Source organism: Peromyscus maniculatus, chromosome 10 (assembly GCF_049852395.1).
Source record: "Peromyscus maniculatus bairdii isolate BWxNUB_F1_BW_parent chromosome 10, HU_Pman_BW_mat_3.1, whole genome shotgun sequence".
NCBI lineage: Eukaryota > Metazoa > Chordata > Mammalia > Rodentia > Cricetidae > Peromyscus > Peromyscus maniculatus.
In genome coordinates, this window is record NC_134861.1 from 88660106 (window position 1) to 88677351 (window position 17246).

At 40.8% G+C, this 17246-nt stretch overlaps 1 protein-coding gene across 3 annotated transcripts in view; it reads left to right on the forward strand.

Moving 5' to 3' along the window:
• Positions 1-17246, forward strand: part of Mrpl1 (mitochondrial ribosomal protein L1) — a 58555-nt gene that overhangs the window by 28703 nt on the left and 12606 nt on the right. For all 3 annotated transcript variants that reach the window (XM_076546681.1, XM_006996871.4, XM_015990121.2), the window contains one exon: positions 7349-7455. In XM_076546681.1, the coding sequence (XP_076402796.1) occupies positions 7349-7455 (107 nt within the window). The remainder of the gene's footprint in view (positions 1-7348; positions 7456-17246) is intronic.

Consider the following 17246-nt stretch of genomic DNA (forward strand, 5'->3'; position numbering starts at 1 on the left):
GTGTGTGTGTGTTTGTGTGTGTGTGTGTCCCCTTAATGTGTGTTGTCGTCCCCCCCCCCAACTGTGTGCTTAACAAGGCAGCTGGAAGAATGATAGTGTCCCCCTTTCTTAACATTGCCTTTGCACCCCCACAGGGTCTGCTCAGTAGAACTAGTAAAACATTTGTGTTCTGTAAGCATGAAAACAAACTATTAGCCTGTCAGAATGTTCAAACAGAACACACCAGATGTACATGAGCACAGACGAGCTTGTGTTACGCATTTTTAGAGCTTGTTCAGACTCTTGTTTCAGAATATTTGATTTCCTTTAGATCCAACAAAACACACTGAGGTAGACTAGAGTCCTGAAGCTAAAGTAGAACCAGCTGCTGCAGCTGTGCTCTGGTTCCCATTGTCTCAGGTCACTAGCAGGAGTGAGAATGACCATTTCTGTTAGATCCAATGTGCACACTTCACGGCGTGTTTTATTGTGATTTCTTACATAACTATAGGCAGTTTCACTTTTTCAAATTCCCATTTGGCTTGTTTTCTAAGTACTTCTTTTTTGTTTGATGAAAAATATTTAAAATTTGCTTGAAAAAAATTTGGCTTCACTTTGCTAATTATTGCTCCTTCACCTCTCCAAGAGCTCTCTGAAATTCTTACACCATAAATGTAGATGTGTTTTCTTTAATGTGTGTGTGTTTATGTCTATTCAGGTGTGTGTACACATGCATTCATGTGGAAGCCCGAGGTTGATGTCGGGTGTCTTCCTCAGTCCCTCTCTACTGTATGTTTTGAGACATGGTATCTCGCTGAGCCTGGTTAGGCTGGCTGGGCAGTGAGCTCCAGGGATCCTCCTGTCTGATTCCTTTAAAGAAGTTGTCTTAGGTTTTCTATTGCTGTGAAGAGACACCATGACCATGGCAATTCTTATAAAGGAAACCATTTAATTGGGGTGACTCACTTACAGTTCAGAGGTTCAATCTTTTATCATCATGGCAGGAAGCAAGGCAGCATATAGGCAGATGTGGTGCTGGAGAACTGAAAGTTTTTTCACCTTAACTCACAGGCAGCAAGTGGCTTGAGCATATATGAGATCTCAAAGCCCGCCTTCACAGTGACACACTTTCTCTAACAAAGCCATACCTCTTAATAGTGCCACTACCTTTGGGGGCCATTTTCTTTCAATCTACCACATTCCATTCCCTGCCCCCCAAAGGCTTGTAGCCATATCATAATGCAAAAATAGTCTTCATAGTCTATCACAGTCTCAACAATTTTTATAAGTCCAAAGTTCAAAGTCTCTTCTGAGATTCATGCAACCTCTTTAACTGTACTCCCCTATAAAATCAAAATCAGAAAACAGATCCAACATGTAGTAGCACAGGATATACATTATCATTCCAAAATGTAGGGAAAGGAGCATAGTGAGGAAACACTGGACCAAATCAAGACTGAAAACAAGCTGGGAAAACTCTAAACTCTGTATCTGTATGTCTGATGTCAAAATGCTCTTCAGATCTTCAATTCCTTTCAGCTTTGTTGACTGCAATATACTTCTTTCCCTTGGGCTGGCTCTAGTCCCTGTTACCAGTTTTCCTTGGCAGGTATCCCGTGGTTCTGGCATCTCCAACATCTTAGGGTCTCCAAGGCAATCCAGGCTTCAACTTCATAGCTTTGTGCAATGGCCTCTCTAGGCCTCCATTCAGGGACACCCCTGACACATGCCTGGCCTCAGTGGCTTTCCTTAGTCATGGAGGCAAATTCCAGAACCCCTTTCTTCTCTCCTTAACTCCAGAACCACATGGCTGAAGCGGCCAAGTTTTGCTGCTTGCTGGGACTGCAACATGGCCCCCTCATTCAATTACATCTCACCAGCTTTCTGTTTTCCATGGTTTCCTTCACTGCCTAAGCGTGACTGTCCTGAATCTTGCTCTGTAGACCAGGCTGGCCTCAAACTCAGAGATCTATCAGCCTCTATCTTTGGAGTGCTGGGATTAAAGGTGTGTATCACCACACCTGGCTCTAAGCTTTTCTTTAATTCCTTTTCACAAATTGGAAACGTAGCTGGTTTGGGATCTTGCCCTGAGGTCACCACTCCCTTTATTCCATTTCTTAATCTGTTTCTCTCCTTGAACACTGGACTTAGCTCCATTCTACTTCCTGGTGCTTTTTCTCCTCAAATTTTACATTTTGTAATATTTACCCTGCGCAGCTTGGTCCTCCTCATTATAAATCTTCATTAGAGTTAACACTTATAACCACACAACAGAGCCTATACTAGGCTGTTTTGAGATTTCCGTCAGTAGAATTAATCCAAATCTCTTCACTTTAGCCTCAGGCAGACTCTTCAGACAAGGGCAAAAGCAGCCACTTTCCTCCCCAAAATATTACAAGAAAGATCTCTAGACAACATACAAAAATTCTTCTCCTCGGGAACCGCTTGAGCCAGTCCCCGCAGTTCAAATCGTTGTGAGCACCACTCTCTTCCACGCTCTGCTTATTAAGCAGTGCGTAAAGCATTCCACTGCTTTCCTAGCCCAGAGCACCAAAGTCCAAATTCCTCCAAACAAAAACATGGCCTGCTCTGAATAGGTGAGACAGTTGATTGGCTTGATCAGTTTGGGAGGCAACTAGGCAGTGGGACCAAGTCCTGTGCTCATTGCATGAGTTGGCTGTTTGAAACCTGGAGCTTATGCAGGGACACTTGGCTTAGTCTGGGAGGAAGGGACTGGACCTGCCTGGACTGAGTCTACCAGGTTGATTGCAGTCCTTCTGGCGGGGGGGGGGGGGGGGGGGGGGGTGGGGTGGGGGGGGGTGGGGTAGGGGGGGGGAGTGGGGGAGGATTTGCCCTGGAGGAGGTGGGAATGGGAGGTAGGCTGGGGGTAAGGGGAGGAGGTGGGAGGGGGAGAATAGGGGAACCCGTGGCTGATATGTAGAACTGAATGGTATTGTAAAATAAAATAAAATAAAATAAAATAAACAACAAAAAAAAAAACATGGCCTGGCCTATCACAGCAATACCCAGTCCCTGCCACCAATTTCTGTGTTAGTTAGGGTTTTCATTGCTGTGAAGAAACATGGTGACCACGGCTACTCCCATTTAATTGGGGGCGGCTTACAGTTTCAGAGGTTTAGTCCATCATCATGGTGGGAAACGTGGCAGCGTGCAGGCAGACATGGATCTAGAAAAGGAGCTGAGAGTTCTTTCATCTTGACTCATAGGCAGAAGGAAGTGGTCTAAGACACAAGGCATGGCTTTAGTGTATATGAGACTCACAGTGACACACTTCCTCTTACAAGACCACACCTACTCCAGCAATGCCACACCTCCTAATAGTGCCACTTCCTTTGGGGACCATTTTCTTTCAAACCACCAGAGGTGGTTGTATCAGACGTAAGACTCATAAATGCTAAAATTATGAAAATTTAAAGTATTGTTCAGGTCTTGAAATAACATTTTGTGCTTCCAAGTATTGCTTCTATTACTGAAATTGAACTCTTAGGTTATATGAGGAAAAGTGCAAAAACAATTCTCAACCCCCTATACTAGTTTAAAAGCTATTGGTATGTGAAAAAATCCATTACTGATTAAGTACTGTTATAATAATAGATTGTTTTTTAGTGTCTTATGGATGGTCCTGATGTTAACTTTGTTTCCTGTGTGTCAGCCATAGGGGCTGCTGTGCCTTTGCTCACATAAGTACAGGCTGAGTTCTTCCTTTGCTTTCCTGGGTCTTGGATTGATGACTTCTTGTGTCTGTCTGCGGTGTTCTTTATCCCCCCCCCCCTTTCTTATTCAGATACCATTTGAACAGGCCACCCATGACCATCCAATGGAAAGTAATTACTCTCACCTTTCCATTATCTCTAGAGATTTTGTATTGAGTCTCTGTTTTCTTCTTAGGACCTAACACACATAGCAGCAGCAGCAGCTTCTTGTTTTCGTCTTCTTCTTTAGTATGTGTTCAGTCTCTGCTGTTAGAGCAAAGACACCTTCATCGTACCTGTTGCTATTGTCTTGTGACCTAGAATGGTATCTGGCCCAGGATAGTCACTCTACAAGTGTTTGTGCAACTAATGACCCTTCAATGCAGGATTCAGTTGAAAGAAGCTACAGATTTAATAACTCCACTGAACCACGGGTTAAGTCTGATTTACACATTTAAATATAATTGGGCTTATACTAATTGAGCACCTGGTTGTGCCCACTGGATGTGTGGAGGCTTTTAACAAGGAGGGAAATCTTTGATGTCATGGAACCAGGCCTTAACTTTCGGCATTTAGGAAAACCAGCTGCACATCAGCACTTAACCACACCTGGACTTGTCTAGTAAACAGAGGGCACTTCCCTGCCGTTCAGGCCTTGCTTTGGTTGAGCTGCCCTTGTACAATCTTAGTTCAGGAGTGCTTGGTTGCCTCCGCTTCCTTACCTAGCACTAGTCTTCTTCCAGCCTCCTCTCACAGTTACCCAAGATGGTGCTCACAGTTCCAGTCACAGAGCGTCGTTTCCCCCCAGACTCAAATGTCACTTCTGCATTTGCACAATTTCCTAAAACTCAAGCATGTTCAGTTGTATCTGTCTTCCTTCTTTACTTCTTAACTTCCCTTCTTCTTTGTTTTCTGTGGTAAAGGATAAACAAGATACACTAGGATGAAAGACTGAAGTGTGCTTATTACGGAAGCAGTGGAGTGTCAGAGGGAGAGAAAGGCAGGGAAGAAAGTGGAAGAGTGTGGAACACAGAGCAAGAAAGTGGAGGTCAGGTACGTGTCAGCAGACCCAGTCAGAGGCATGGTAAACTGCTGTCTGTGGCTTTGGGAAGCAGAATTGAGTAGGTGTGAGTGTACACTTCTCAGCCTTGGCATTATCCCTTACTGTGGCCTTAAGTGAACTCTGTAAAAGGAAGTGCAGGCAGCAGATTACTGAGGACCATTAATTCTTATTGACAAAATGGGTTTCATGCTAACAAATGCCCAGTCATTTCTTTTGATAATATAAGCAGTGCTTAGCACAAACTGGATATAAAAAAGTTCATAGTGAGTGTAGACCAACTTCCTAAGAATCCTAAAAGTGGCTGTTCGTTTGCACAATTGCTTCCATATGTCCATTCCACCATTATGATCCATTTGTTATATGATCCATTGTAATTACTGAGTGCCAACTTTGCTCTGAAAATTGAAAGACTAAAAGGCAGTTTACATTTTTATGTTTGTTTGTTTGGTATCGAGACAGCCTTTCTCTGTGTAGCGCTGCCTTTCCTGGATCTCGCCCTGTAAACCAAGCTGCTCTTGAACTCACAGAGACCCACCTGCCTCTGCCTCATGAATGCTGAGATTAAAGGTGTGCGTCACCACCCAGCTGAAGTTCACATATTGACAGAAGAGACAGAGGAGAATAAACTTAAGCATTAAAGTGCCATGGGTATTGGGAAATACAGAGCATACTTATGAGAATAAGTAACTGCTTCTTAGAATCAAAGTGTGTAAAGAAGAGAGCAGTTGAGACGTTAATCATGAATGTCTAACGTGTGGACTGTATTCTAGGCAGAAGAAATGGTTTCATTGATGTAAAAAAGGCAAGCAAGAGTGAGTGCATTCAGGGAGTTCTAAGGCACTTTCTGTCATTTGGATGTGGAGTGTTATCAGATAGTGGTAGTTAATGGGTTAGACAGTGCTAGGCAGTGGGTCAAGCACTGGGGTCTTTTTGTGCCATTCCACAGAGATTAGAGTTTATCCTCTTTGTATTCCGAGAACCATTGAAAACCTTATTCGGAATCACGAGATATGGTTTCTTATTAGAATGAATACTCTGTGGGCATGTAAGTCGTAGGCTGTGAGGATATAGAAACTTAGAGAATACTGCGGAGGCTGGAGTAGTTCAGATAACAGAGGAAGGTAACTTTGGCAATAGCAGTGAAGACAGAAACAGGTTCTTGAGGGATGTTGAAGAGGTGGAATCAACAACAACTACCAATTCAATATGAAGTGTAGAGGCATCTGGAATGATTCTCTAATTTGTGTCATATGAAGTATAGTGAATATTGTTTTAAAGACAGATACATAGGAAGTAAATGAGGTTTTAACATGCCAGTTACCACACCGTAAAGATGGCAGAGGAAAAGAGATTAGCTGATACGTATTATGTATTAACATGAAGTAGTTGATGATTTTAAAAAAGGTGATCATTGTACTCTCCAGAGCATGTTTAAAAGGTGTATAGCTTAAATCTAAATATGGAATAAAAGAGACATGATTTTTGTTTATTGAAAACAAAAACGGCTGTATAAGAGGAACACAGGAACAAAGATGAGGAGGTCGTAGGAAGCACATACCTTTCAAGTTCCAGCCAAGAAGCCATCCCCAATTAACAGCCTCTCACACAGGAAGAAATAGTTTGTCCAAGGGAGTCTCACTGGGTATACAAACCACACTTCAGGGCAGGCCCCATGCCTAGCAGTAAAATGAACTCAAAGGTTTTTTTCCCCTCATACTGCTTTTTTTTTTTTAACTTACTGATTTTTTGATTCTTATGGTTTCCAATTTTGAGAGTGTGTGTGTGTGTGTGTGTGTTTCTTCTGCTCTTTCCTAGTTTCTTTTTTTTGTCTGTTTGTTAGTTTGTTCCTTTTGTTTTTATCCTTGTTTGTCTGTTTTTATTTGCCTGTTTGTTTTCTTGGTGGGGGGAGTTTGAAGAGTGGGGAGGTAGGAAGGATCTGGGAAGAGATGAGAGAGAGGAAACCTTGATCAGAATATATTGTGTGAAAATTACCTCATTTTTCAAGAAGTTTTTAAAAATTAGGTATACTCTAACATTTCATACTAAAACTTTTTAAAACTGTGTTTGTGTGTATGTGTGCATGATAGAGGGCAGGCTCACGTGCATGTGCAGAGGTCAGGGTCAGTGCTGGGGAGTCGGTTCTCCCCCAGTTTGAGTGAGAATTGACCTCCAGACTCCTGTGGTTGTTGGCAGAAGTCTGTTGTTTGCAGGCTGCTGCTGGACTGACGGCGCCATTGTTCTTGCTGATTTTGGGGTTCCTTGCTCTGCATCCTCTCCATATGTTAGCACATCGCATTGTAGCTTCTTCAAAGCCAATAAGAAAGAGAATTTCCTCCAGAAGAGGCATTGCAGTGTTATATGATGCGGTTTTGTGCACATCACTCTGTCTCTTGGTTAGAAAGCAGGTTGCAGGCCTCATCCACATCCAGTGGGAGGAGACTACGCAGGAAAAGGGGACCATAGCAACTAGTGTCTGTCTGCCACAGCTTAGTTGCTGTTTTTTCACATGGGACTTGTGTTTATTTCAGTCATTAATTTTGATAATTGTTTAGATGCTGTAATCATTTTGGATTTTTCTGATTTTTCTAACCAGATTCCATTGGTCGTGACATCCCCAAAATGCTTGAATTATTTAAAACTGGACATGAAATTATGGTAGATGAAGAAAGGCCGAATTTTCTCAGCACCAAAATAGCAACAGTAAGTTATAGTTGCATCTCTTTTGTTCAGATGCCCCGTAAGTAGCATGCCTGACATTTGAACTTGCCTTTGAACTGTCATCAAATACACATGTAAAGAACCGTATTCTGCCGGGCGGTGGTGGCGCACGCCTTTAATCCCAGCACTCGGGAGGCAGAGGCAGGCGGATCTCTGTGAGTTCGAGGCCAGCCTGGGCTACCAAGTGAGTTCCAGGAAAGGCGCAAAGCTACACAGAGAAACCCTGTCTCGAAAAACCAAAAAAAAAAAAAAAAAAAAAAAAAAAAAGAACCGTATTCTGTAAGTTGAGCTTACTGACTTTAATGATACTTGAGAGTTTCTTCCTCCAGAGCCTGCTGTAGCACAGATGCATGCATGCTCACATGTGTTTGTTTATACACACAAACACACACATGTGTTATGTGCTGCTCACTGGCATTTACTTGCTTTTTGCCTAATTTGTCTGTTCTAACATAAAAGTTTTTTGTCATTTAATATTTAAGTTTTTACAGAGTTATAAGGCTTGGATCTTATATATCCTTATATATTATTGAGTATGTATATTTAACATATAATATATATATATATATATATATATATATATATATATATATATATACACAACACATAATGGATTAATTTGCTTTATTTCAATTAATTGTGTCTGGTATTTTACAAGTTGTTTCCACACTTACGGAACATGCTGGATGTCAGTTTCCAGTACCATTTTTAGGGCATTAATATGGGTGTGTTAGAGTTATAGAGCTGTGTTTTTAAATAAATAAGCATTTGGAACATTAGTGTTATTATTAGGTTATTTGCAACTGTTCTTTGTATTGAAGAATCTCTAAAGGAATAGTAGTAACTTGTTGATAACAAGATTTGATGCTTTCCAAGTGTTATTCTAAATGCTTTTACTTGTTAAATCTTTTTGTTGAATTTTTTGTTTGTTTTTGTTTTTTGTTTTTTGAAAGATAGGGTTTCTCTGTGTAGTTTTGGTGCCTGTCCTGGATCTTACTCTGTAGACCAGGCTGGCCTGGACCTCACAGAGATCCACCTGGGTCTGCCTCCCGAGTGCTGGGATTAAAGGCATGCGCCATCGCTGCCTGGCCTCTTGTTGAGTTTTATTTCTAATAATTTTTCAATTTTTTGAGATTAAAGTATAATTTCATAATTTCCCCCTTACCTTTCCTCCCTGAAGCCTGCACATGTACTACCTTCCAACTCCATACTCGCTTCCAAATTCTTAGCCTGTGTGTGTGTGTGTGTGTGTGTGTGTGTGTGTGTGTGTGTGTACATGCATGTGCATGCACTAGTGCATACAAGTGCATGAGTGCATGTATATTCCTAAATATACAAGTACAACCTGCTCAGTCCATCTGATGTCACTTACATGTATATGTTTTCAGGGCTGACCATTTGGGTATCGAGTCATCAGTTGGTGTGCTCTTCTCTGGGGAAGACTGTTTCTCCCACCCTTAGCGTTAATTGCCTGGAGTTCTTTGTGTAGTATTAAGGCCTCCTGAGCTTTCCCCATTCCACGCTAGCTTGTCTATTGATGTCATCCTTTTTCAGGTCATGTTTAGGCAGCCATGTTGGTGAGACTTCACAGGTGTAGCTTCTCTGACATTTCTAGGAGACACAATCTCACAGTAAACTTCCTGTTCCTCTGGCTCTTACAATCTTTTACCCCATCTTCTGCAATGATCCCTGAGCCTCAGGTTCAGGGATTGTGTGGTCTCTGCATCAGATGGAACTCAAACACAGAAGAGGTAAAACCATCACCTCCATTTTTTAGATGAAAGTACAGAAGGCCACAAGGTTGAAAACCTTTTCAAGGTCTCATAGCTAAAATGAGGGAAATGAGTAGGTGTTTGAACGTTAGCACTGTCTTCCAGCATGCCGGCTCTGGACTCTGCTCACAGGGTTAACATAATTTGAATAGCTGTTAGCTTTTCTTCCTCTCCTCTTGTTTACTCTAAGGAGGAATCTCACATCCTAGCCAGTAGTTGGTGGTCCAAGCTAAGTGAACCACGGCCACTGTAGATTATCTAGACAAAGCACTCTACTGGCTTACAGTGGGAACACTTGCCTTAGAAAGGAAGCAGAGCAGATCTGTGCAGCCATTGCTAAGTCCCGCTTGTCACATTATCTTCAAGGCTGAGCTCTCATTACATGGCCTGACCTCTGCTAGACTCTGATGTTGAAATTTCATGGTTCCCAAAGGCCCTGGGCAGTGCTTCCTTTTTCTTAAGGTTGACAGTGTTGTAATCCTAACACAAACAAACAAGAGCCCAGAGGCAAAGCTCCGGAGATACTCACATGCTGTGTAAGGGTGTAAGGCAGACTTAGGCAAGTTTCTCAACATTGTGTTTCGATGTCCTTGTCTGTATAGTATAATAATGTCTATTCACATCCAATTTTAAAATGGTAGCATCTATCACCACTGTTGTTATTATTTGTCTTTGAGGATCATAGAATAGCCTTAAAAAAAACTCTTCCTAGCTGGATTAAATCTGCTTTCTTCTTAGGATATATTTTCAGATATATATTCTGCAGTTAATAGTTTAATAGGTTCTAAAGTGTAAGAAACCACAGTGTCTCATTCTTTTCTTTTCTTTCTTGTGATAATATAGTGATTAAAATATGGGCCCTGAATTAGACTGTGAGATTCTTTTGGAAGCTGTTTGTCACGCTTAAAAAAAATTAGATGTTTATGTGTTTAAAGAAAATCTGCTAAATACTACTGAAATGCTTTGATATAGTGGAAGATTGCTAGAGTGGATTTTAGACTCATATTGTGCTTCAAATCTAATTTCATGCTTTTGATATAACAGTAGCACCCGTATTTTGTTGCATTTTGGGGATCTGTTTTTTCCCTATTTCCTGTTTCTCTATATGCAAAATGATAGTTATGGCTAAGTTCTACTTTGGCTAGGAAGTAGTAAATGTGATAATAACAATGGCTAGGTAGCAGAATACTTCTGCCTAAATTGGAATAACAGAGACATGATTTACCTTCCTACCTAAAACAGGGAGCAGTACCTGGAAGTCAAAACTAGACAAAGAATACTATAATGTAATATCATTTATGAATATAGACATAAAAAATTTAACCCACATTTAACAAATATTTTGACTGCCTAAGTCCATTGTCTATTGCTGTAGCAGAATACCTAAAACCAGGTGATATAAAAAAAAAAAAAAGTAGGGATTTTTGTCAGTGTATGGTTCTGGAGGTCCAAGAGTGTGGTGTTGGTATGTGGGGAGGACTTCATGCTACATCCTGTCATAGCAGAAGAATGGAAGGCTATGTAGACTGTGCCGGAGGCAAGAGAGGAGAAGGTGCCTTGCCTTATAACGACACGTTGTCTGGAGAGTGAATCCACCCTGTAAGACAATTACCTTTCTTAACCTACCTGCCCAGGACCCACTGCCCAGCACTGCCACAGCAGCAATCAAATTTCTACATGAGTTTTGGAGGGGACTAACCCTGTTTAAACTATGGGAGTGACCAAACAGCTATTTTAGGAATTCAAGATTGGTTTAACATTTAATAGTTAGTCTAGTTCAGTATATTAATGAACTGAAACCCATCATTTCATAGATATTGTATGTGCTTTGAAATGAGGATTGATGTTGATTTATTGCAGACAAATATCCAACTGTTTTAGGTGACTTTTCTTGGAAAAAGTATATTTTCCAAGTGTTTTAAATTGATTGCAAAATCAGTTGTTCACATACTTATATATTTTTGATTATGGATTGTAAAAAATATTTGAAGTCATATCTTGTAAATCCTGAATACATAAAAGCCCTCCTAAGCTCAGTAAACTCCCAGTATCTTTACATTGGAAAAATATTTTGTGGTGATATATTGTATACCCTAATAAACTTGCCTGAGGATCAAAGGACAGAGCCAGCCACTAGATTAGACATAAAGGTCAGGCAGTGGTGGCACACACCCTTAATCCTATCACTCAGACAGATATCCCTGAGTTCAAGGCCACACTGGAAACAGAGCCAGGCAGGTGTGGCACATGCCTTTAATCCCAGTACTGGGAAGCACACATTCCTTTAATCCCAGGACGTGATTCCTGGGCAGAGAAAAGCATATATGGTGTGAGGAAATAGGAACTCACTTTCTTTAGGCTGAAGATTTCGTACGTGATGGTCATCATCTTTAGTTCACGGAGGCAATGTGAATTAAAACACAAGGAGCAAGCACTACATATCTCCTGGATAGATAAAACTGCTCCACTGTACCCACACCACGTGTTGGTGACGACATAGCGGACTGGACCACTTACACACTGTTTGTGGGGAAATTCCGTTTTTAAATGATGCAGCCTCATTGGCAAGCAATTTGGCGATTTGTGAAGACGCTGAACTTCCTCCTACCACTCCGTTCTGCTCTTCCACTTTAGCCATGTATTCAGGAGATGGAAACCTATGTTTAAACAGAGATTTTGAAACAGATGTGTTTACAGTATCTCTAGATTGGAAACATTCTAAATATCCATGACAGGAGACATATAAACAAAAGTAACAAATAAATTCCATATATGCTAATGTATGCTTAGTGAAAGAAGCAGGAAAGGGGGAGTGCATATTGTATGATTCTATTTATATAAAATTCTAGCAAATGTTAGCTAACTTATTTAGTAGAAAAAATGACTAGTGGTTATCTTGGGGACAGAGATGGCTGAGGAGGGCAGGCAGTGGGAATTACAAAGCCACATAATGAATTTTGGAAGCAATTGATTATCTTGACTAGTGGTGGTTCTAAAACGTATGTCAAGACTAAATTGTGTACTTTAAGAATGTGTGTCACATTCTTAAAGAGAATGGCTCAGTGGTTAAAGAGATGTGCTGTTCTTGCAGGGGATTTAAGTTTGGTTCTCAGCAACCATATAAGGTGACTCACAACTGCCTCCACCTCCCTGGATTGCCCCTTCCTGGCCTTCTTGGGCGTCTGCACATCCATCCACACACATAAAAATGAATCTTGAAGAACGTTGTATGTGATTGTGCGTGTGCCTGAGTGTATGTATGTGCACCACGTGCATGGAAGCACCTGTAGAGTCAGAAGATCTCCAGTGGAATCATAGGCAGTTAGGACCCATTATGTGGGAACCAAACTCAAGTCCTCTATGAGGACAGTAAGTCCTCCCAGTTACTTGCCCATCTCTCCAGTCCTGTGCTGGATAGTTTTATGTCACCTTGACACAAGCTTCAGTTATCTGAAAGGAGGGAACTTCAATTCAGAAAATGCCTCCATAAGATGTGGGTGTAGGACATTTTTTTAACTAGTGATTGATGGGGGAGAGCCCATCCATTGTGGGTGGGGCCATCCCTGGGCTGATGGTCCTGAGTTCTATAAGAAGGCAGGCTGAGTAAGCCAGGGGAAGCAAGCCAGTAAGCAGCACCCTCCATGCCTCCAGGTTCCTGCCCTGACTTCCTCCAGTGATGGACTATGATCTGGAAGTGTAAGTCAAATAAACCCCTTCCTTCCCAACTTGTTTTTGGTCATGGTGTTTCATCACAGCAATAGAAACCCCGATTAAGACAAGCCCCAAAATGTAGTGAATCTTTTAAGAAAGAATATGTAACATATTCAATGAAATTGTAGTTAACAACAAAAAGGTTACAAGCTACATATAATACAATATGGGTAAACTGGGAAACATCATGTTTCGAGAAAGAAGCCAGATTCAGAAACCACATGCATAATACCATTTATCTAAAATACCCTGAGAAAAGCAAAGTTAGAACAAACAAGATCAGTGATTACCTGGGGTGAGATCAGGAGGCAACAGGTATCTGCAGTAACGTGAATGAAGGGTCAGCCTGGGATGGTGGTCTTTAACCCTGATCTTGAAAAACTCACTAGAAATCGTTAGATTTTACATTAGAAAATCACAAGTGATTTGATATGCAAAATTATGCCTTAGTGAAGTCGTTAAAGATGAAAAGGATAACAACAGGGGGCTGGAGAGATGGCTCAGAGGTTAAGAGCACTGACTGTTCTTCCAGAGGTCCTGAGTTCAACTCCCAGCAACCACATGATGGCTCACAACCATCTGTAATGAGATCTGGTGCCCTCTTCTGGCCTGCAGACATACATGCTGTGTACATAATAAATAAATCAAAAAAAAAAAAAAAAAGGATAACAACAAAACAAAAATGGTTTTTAAAGCATTAAACTATTTACTATTATATTTGAATTTAGTAAATTTAGTAAAAATTTATAATTATCAGAGATAACATTAAAACTTTTTAAAATTTTCAAATTGACATAATGAAGTTTTCATGCATGGTGTTAATTTTATAATACAGTTGGGGATATTGAAGGTGTGGTTTCTTTCTATTTTCCCAGCCTGTATATAATGAGACTATGATTCCAAATGAGTGCAGAGTAAGGACACAACAGCGTCACATACCACATGGCTGGGGCCTCCTCATTTGGATAGAAGCAGTAGCAGTAAAGACTGACCAGTAGGTCCACTCTCGTCATGGTGGAGGCTTGTTTTTATCCACCCTGAGCGGTGATGATGCTCTTAATAGTTTTAGACAGTTAGACGCAGGCAGATTGGATATGGCCTGCTGAACCTAAAATACTTTTTTGTTTTATTACAGAAAAAGTCCCTGACTTCCATCTACAATGTTTTTATTTATTAGGGGTAGGGTGTGAGGAGAAAGGATTTATTTTGTGTTTCTGTTAGCTGGAATGAGGCTGTGTCACCAGCTCGGCCATCTCCATGCCCCTTGTTAGGACCTGAGGATGGTCTGCAGGGACACACCACCCAAGAGCCAGGTCTAGTGCTTTAGTGTAGAATGCAGCTTAGGTAGGTGAAACTAGTTTTCCTTCCTGTCGTTTGTACCTAAAACTTACGTATGCATGAGTCTGGTCATTATGTTTTTCAGACACCTTTGCTGTTATTAACTATCTTCTGTGTTTATCTCCCTCCCTTCTCCCTAATCAGAGGCCCTGGGTTTCCGCATTGCCCCAGCCAGACCACTGTGCCCTGCTGTTTCCCATCTTTGGTGCTCCCCCCACCCCCACCACCCTGGTCCCTCTTTACTTTTTGGTTTTTCAGTTACTCGAGGTTATATACTCACCTCTCAAGATTTGGAGGTAGGAACATCAGATGAGAACACGTGATGTTTGTCTTTCTGGGTCTGGGTTACCTCACTCAATCTCACTTATCTTTTCTAGTTCCATCCCAAATGCAAAGTCCGTGATTTAACTTTTCTTTACAGTTGAATAGTCTTCATAGTGTATATGTTCCTCATTTCCATTAGTCAGTTGTCAGTTGAAGCACGTTTAGGTTGTTTCCATTTCCTAGCTGTTATGAACAGAGAAACAGTGAACATAGCTGAGCAAGTATCTATAGAGTAGGATGTTGAGTCCTTGGAGCGTGTGCCAAGGAGTGCTGTAGCTGGGTTACATGGTAGATTTATTTTTAGCTCTTTGGGGTTTTCTACACTGACTTCAGAGTTACCACCAGTTTGCAGTTTCCCCAACAGTGAATGAGAGTTCCCTTTCCCCACATCCCCTTCAGCGTTTATTTGTTGGTTGTTCTGGTGATCTTTGCCATTCTGGCAGGTGTAAGGTGAAATCTCAAAGTTGTTTTGATTTACATTTTCCTAATTTCTAAGGATGGTGAATATTTTTGAGCTATTTCTTTGCCATTTTTTTTTCTTTTGAGGACTCTATTCAGATCCCAGGCCCATATTTTTGAATCTGTTATCTGATTTTTGACTCTTTGTTTTTTGAGTTCTTTATATATTCTGACTATTAATCTTCTGTCAGATATATAGCTGGCAAAAATTCCCTCCCATTCTATGGACTACCTCTTCACCTGGTTGACTCTTTCTTGAGCTGTGCAGAAGCTTTTTAGTTTCATGAAGTCCAACTTGTCACTTGTTAGGCCTTAATTCTTGGGCAAATGGAGTCGTGTTCAGGAGGTTCTTTTTTACACCTGTGTCATGGAGGGCACTGGCTGTGCTTTCTTCCAGCAATTTCAGTGTCTCAGGCTTCAGGTTTAGGTCTTTGATCCATGTGGAGTTAGTTTTTGTGCAAGGTGGTAGATAAAGGTCTAATTTAATTCTGCTGCATATAGGCATCCAGTTTCCCCAGCACCGTTTGGTGAAGATGATTTCTTTTCTCCAGTGTATTTTTTTTTTTGCATCTTTGTGAAATATTAAATGGCAGAAGTTATGTATACTCATGTTTTGGTCTTTGATTTTGTACTGTTGGTCTGTTTTTATGCTAGTGCCATATTGTTTTTATTACAATCAACCTCTTAATTCTTTACAGATGTGAATTTCCACAAATGAAATTTTTAATAAGATTTTTCACTGTGCTGTTTTCTAACATTTAAGATGAGAAATGTTGGTACATTTCATTTATCTCAGAGTACCAAGGGTTCCCTGTGTTCTTAGAAATTAACCCCTATTCACAGCATTTTAGATAATGAAGTAAATGAAACATCATGCCTTTCTTGGAATCCATTGCTTTATAAAACCTTAGCACAAGTTAGTTTCTTTCCTTCCCAAAGGGAGAATGCTGAGTAGAGAGAATATCTTTAACTGGGGTTTGCTTTGAGCAAGAAGTACTATGCAAACACAGGAAGTCTGGCCTCTGTTCGTAGCACACATTATATTATATCTGAAACATGTTGCTCACTCCCGTTATTATGCCTGTTTTCCTTCCATTCATTCCGTGACTTAGTGATTTAGGTTAGTAACATAGCAGTATTAGTCCGAGAAAAACGATCCTGTTAGTGGTCCCTTCATGGGCTGATGGCACTTTTGATACTTTGCCTTCAGTGTTTGCTCCTTCCTTCCTGTTCCCTCCATCACAAAGTCCATAAACGTGACCTGGACATCCTTTAGCGTTAACAACTTCCTGACTGTGGGGTATAGTACTGTGAACAAACCCAAAGGTGCTTCCTTCTAGTGTTGAGAATATAGATAACATATAACTATGTATGTGCTTCAGTAGCAGCAGGGGTGGTGGTGGTGGTGGTGGTGGTGGTGTGTGTTATTTAGGTGGGTTTGGTTAGGGAAGGCATCCCTAAGAAGTGACATTTGTATGAAGCTGATTTAAAACATCAGATTATGAAGTTATGGAGGAAAAGGTAATCTTGGGAGAGGGATCATCAGCTTGAAGGCTCTGAGGAGGAAAAGGCCTAGGATGTTATAGAAACTAAGTATTTCTTCTGGGTGTTAGAACAAGTTAACATACAGTACCCATAAAGGATGATATGCCCAGACATTCTGAGAAAATGTTAAAAACACAAGCAAAGACCATTTTGACACAGGAGTGCACAGAATTGTGGATTTTCATAGTAATGTGTCCCCAAATAGTTCCTCATATTAAAGGCCTTGACTCTTAGTAGGAAAGCCTTTTGTCCAATGGCTCTTGACCTTAGTAAACATTTTGGGGATAACAGTGGACTTTCGATGGCATGCAGAGCATTTGAATATACATTTGTACATTCCTCTTGACTAAGTGGTTGTGTTAGTCATGACTCAGAGGTTCATGACTCATCCATCAATTTGCTGAATATTGAATCACTACTGTATATCAAGTGTACACATGGTAGAGGTAAATCCATCAATAAAATAGGTAAAAATCTCTTGTCTTGATGGAATGTATGAACCCTGATTGTAATTCTCATGTGCATATCCCATATATATGGAATGTATGAACCCTGACTGTAGCCCTCATGTGCATATCCCAGATACATGGAATGTATGAACCCTGACTGTAGCCCTCATGTGCA